General features: G+C 43.6%; 1 protein-coding gene across 1 annotated transcript; it reads left to right on the top strand.

Moving 5' to 3' along the window:
* Window positions 1-510: 510 nt before the first annotated feature.
* LOC131331398 (serine/threonine-protein kinase-like protein At3g51990) lies at window positions 511-2,285 on the top strand. The gene has a single exon (XM_058365320.1). It carries the CDS (start codon window positions 662-664, stop codon window positions 2,111-2,113), a length of 1,452 nt encoding a protein of 483 aa, XP_058221303.1. The 5' UTR covers window positions 511-661; the 3' UTR covers window positions 2,114-2,285.
* Window positions 2,286-3,446: the final 1,161 nt, after the last annotated feature.

The raw sequence follows: 3,446 nt of genomic DNA, 5'->3' as shown, positions 1-3,446 counted from the left end.
ATGCGATCCCACAATGCTCTTGAAGTACTGGGTCACTTAATATATCAAACTTGTACTATGGCTACTATTAATATATACTAGCATTTTAGCCCATGTTCACCACATTCAAATTCTACCCATGTGTAAGTCAACTCGTGAAAATTTCACGAAAATATATATTCAATACACGATTTACACACTTCCAAAAATTAAATGCATCAATTGTACTTTTTATTTTTTGAAAACAAGGGGTATTCAAAATGAATTCATTCACACATAAAGAACTAGTAAAAAAATCATGTGCCACCAGCACATGTAACAATTTTCCTTTTTCAAGACCAACCTCCAAGATATTCTTCGCCGAGCTCGGCACGCCTTTGCATGTTAAGGAAGAAAAAGAACCCCCAAAAAAAAGTCAAAAAAATGCTAAGATAATCACCAAATCAACTTTGAATTTTGCTTTTGCTTTTTCCCTTTTCTTTTTCCTCAAAGCTGTAAATTCACCGTAGCACCAACATCTACCGTTATGGCCTTTGCCGCTCTCCTCTCCTTTCCCCACTCTCTACACCACCTCTCTCTCTCTCTCTCTCTGTCCTATTAAACCTCTCCCTTCTTCAACCTCTCTCTCACACCGTCTTCTTCTTCTCCTCCTCACTCTGTATATAGATTGCAATTCCACTGAATGGGTTATCTCTCTTGCAATGCAGATTCCGCCATCGTCACTGGCGATCCCCACAATTGCAAAAAACCCGAGAAAACCAAACCCAACAAAAAACCCTTCAAAATCACCCACTTCTCCTACTCTGACCTCGAATCCGCCACCGACGCCTTCTCCCCCGACAACTTCCTCGGCAAAGGCAGCCACGGCTCCGTCTTCAAGGCCTCCCTCCGCAACCCCACCCTCCTCGCCGCCGTCAAAAAAACCACCTCCCCCACCGCCACCGTCGACAACGAGATCGAAATCCTCTCCCGCCTCCGTAGCCCCCGCCTCGTCAACCTCCTCGGACTCTCCTCCGACTCCCTCGGCCGGAACCTTATTGTGTTCGAGTACATGCCCAACGGGTCCTTGCACGATCTCCTCCACGCGCGCCCCAAGCCCCTGCTCTGGTCCACCCGGGTCCGGTTCGCGTTACAAGTCGCCCGGGCGGTCCAGCACCTCCACTCGTCGAACCCGCCCGTTATCCACCGCGACATAAAGTCGTCCAACGTTTTAATCGACGGGGAAAATAACGCTCGGCTGGGGGACTTCGGCTTGGCTCTGAGGGGACACGTGGAGGACGTGAAGGTCAAGTGCACGCCGCCGGCGGGGACGATGGGGTACTTGGACCCTGGCTATCTTGCGCCGGGTGATCTCAGCACCAAGTCCGACGTGTTCAGTTTCGGAATCCTTCTGCTGGAGATCTTAAGCGGGCGTAAGGCGATTGACATGAGGTACTCGCCGCCGTCTGTGGTGGACTGGGCGGCTCCGCTGATCAGGGGCGGCGAGTACGAGTCTATTTGCGATCCGAGAATCGGGCCGCCGGAGGATGCGGTGGTGATGCGGAGGTTGGCGGTGATGGCTGCGAGGTGCGTCCGGTCGAAGGCTGAGAAGCGGCCGGAAATGGCGGAAGTGGTGGAGTGCCTGAGGGGTGTGAACAAGAGAGTGTCGTCGCCGATTTGGAATAACCTAGGGCGGCGCGTGGGGATGGGCGCGTGCAATTCGTGGCAATCGGTTAGATACGAGCCATTGGATGAGAGTTATACCACGGAGATTGTGAAGACTACTTCGAGGGTTGGGAGTAGGAGGAATAGGAAAGTATCCAGTGTGCCGGGTGTAGAGACGTTACCAAGAGAAGTTGTTCGTGTGAGTGATAAGGATCAGGTGGGACGGTCAAGATCTGTGGGGTCGGTTTGCGAGATTAGATTGGGACCGTTGGATTCGAATTTGGTCGGTAATAGTAGTAGTAATAGTGTTCAGTCAGGAGGAGTGGGGAGGAGGAGGGGGGGATTGGCTGTGAAGGTGCCTACGGTAAGACTGAACAAGTCGAGATCAATGGGAGTGTTGCAAAGCTCAAAGTTGGTGAGCAACAATGGGTTATTGTTCGTGAAGAACCCCAATGGAAAGGAAAAGGAGGAGTCAAAGTTGTTACAGTAATAAAATTTTGAAAAAAGAATCCCAGAATGAGAGAGTTGTACAATTATGTGTTGGATTTGTTGTACTCTGCTGTTAATGCATTGAGAGAGAGAGAGAGAGAGAGAGAGAGAGAGAGAGAGAAAGAAATTGAGATTTTTTTAATGAGATGATGTGTTAAGAGCGCTTTGATTAATTTCGGACCATGAAGTTGAAAGTTTGAAACCATCCGATGATCTGTCAGTGGTTTCAAGAGGTTATTTGCTGGTGAGAGTCAAATTGCAAGCGCGGAGTGATAAGTCTTTTATTTGCTGTAATATTTCGGCTCGATGGATTTCCTCCGTTAAACATGAATTCTTGGTGCAGAAGTCCTAGCAAAATATCTTTGGGCGGCCAAATCGGGTTTCAGTCACTGATTTTTCTCTATGCAAGTGTCGAATGTTCCAGAGTTTATAAACCAAAGATATAAAAAGTAAAAAAACATGACATTACTTTAAAGGCGCTGCTATTCGTAGCACTCTATTTTCTTCCATAGTCCACTACATTTCGGTAAATGGTTGTTGAAAATCATATATAACATTTCGATAAATAGCTGTTGAAAACAATATTATAATTCGGTAACTACACGTGAAAATATGTTCAACTTTCGGTAAACAACTGCCGAACATATATTTTAGGTAAATAGTTGTTGAAAAAATATTATATTTCGGTAATTGGATGCTGAAAATATATCTCAATTTCGGTAACTAACCGTCGAGTATAATTGAAAATTTTTAACAGGCTATGGGAGAAAATAAAAGGCTGCGAATAGCAGCGCCCTACTTTAATGATTATGAGATGGTTAAGGGGCCTTTCCACATTTTAAAAATAAGAACTTTTTTTAAAAAAGGTAAAAAATTATGTATTTATACAAATAATTTTTCTATCAATATAGATCTTGTTTGATAGATCTCATTGAGATCTTTTAAACGGTGCAAAAAAAATTAAAAATTATTTTTTATTTTAGTTATATTTGAATTTGAAATTACCTTATTTCTTTGCCTTGTTCTTTTCCTTTTTAAAAAGCATTTTTTTAAAAATTCTCCCTAAATTCTTCTTACTTCCAACATTTCTTTATCTCTCTTCACTTATTATCCCCTACTATTTTTCAAAAAAAATTTCAAATATCAAACCAAACACAGCACCAGATTTTGGAAGAAAACGGAAACTATCTGCTTTTAAGATTTTTTGCAGATTTCCTACTCTCTCCATCATTTTGGGCTCAAGAGTCTAGATCTAAAGTACTAGTTTATTTTTTTTTGGTAACAAAAATACTAGTCGAGTACTGCTATTGGTACCGACGGTACCGTAGGGAAAA

The sequence above is a fragment of the Rhododendron vialii genome, chromosome 6a (assembly GCF_030253575.1).
Source record: "Rhododendron vialii isolate Sample 1 chromosome 6a, ASM3025357v1".
Lineage (NCBI taxonomy): Eukaryota > Viridiplantae > Streptophyta > Magnoliopsida > Ericales > Ericaceae > Rhododendron > Rhododendron vialii.
Note: the sequence above shows the minus strand (reverse complement) of the source record. Positions and strands in the feature narration are given on the sequence as shown.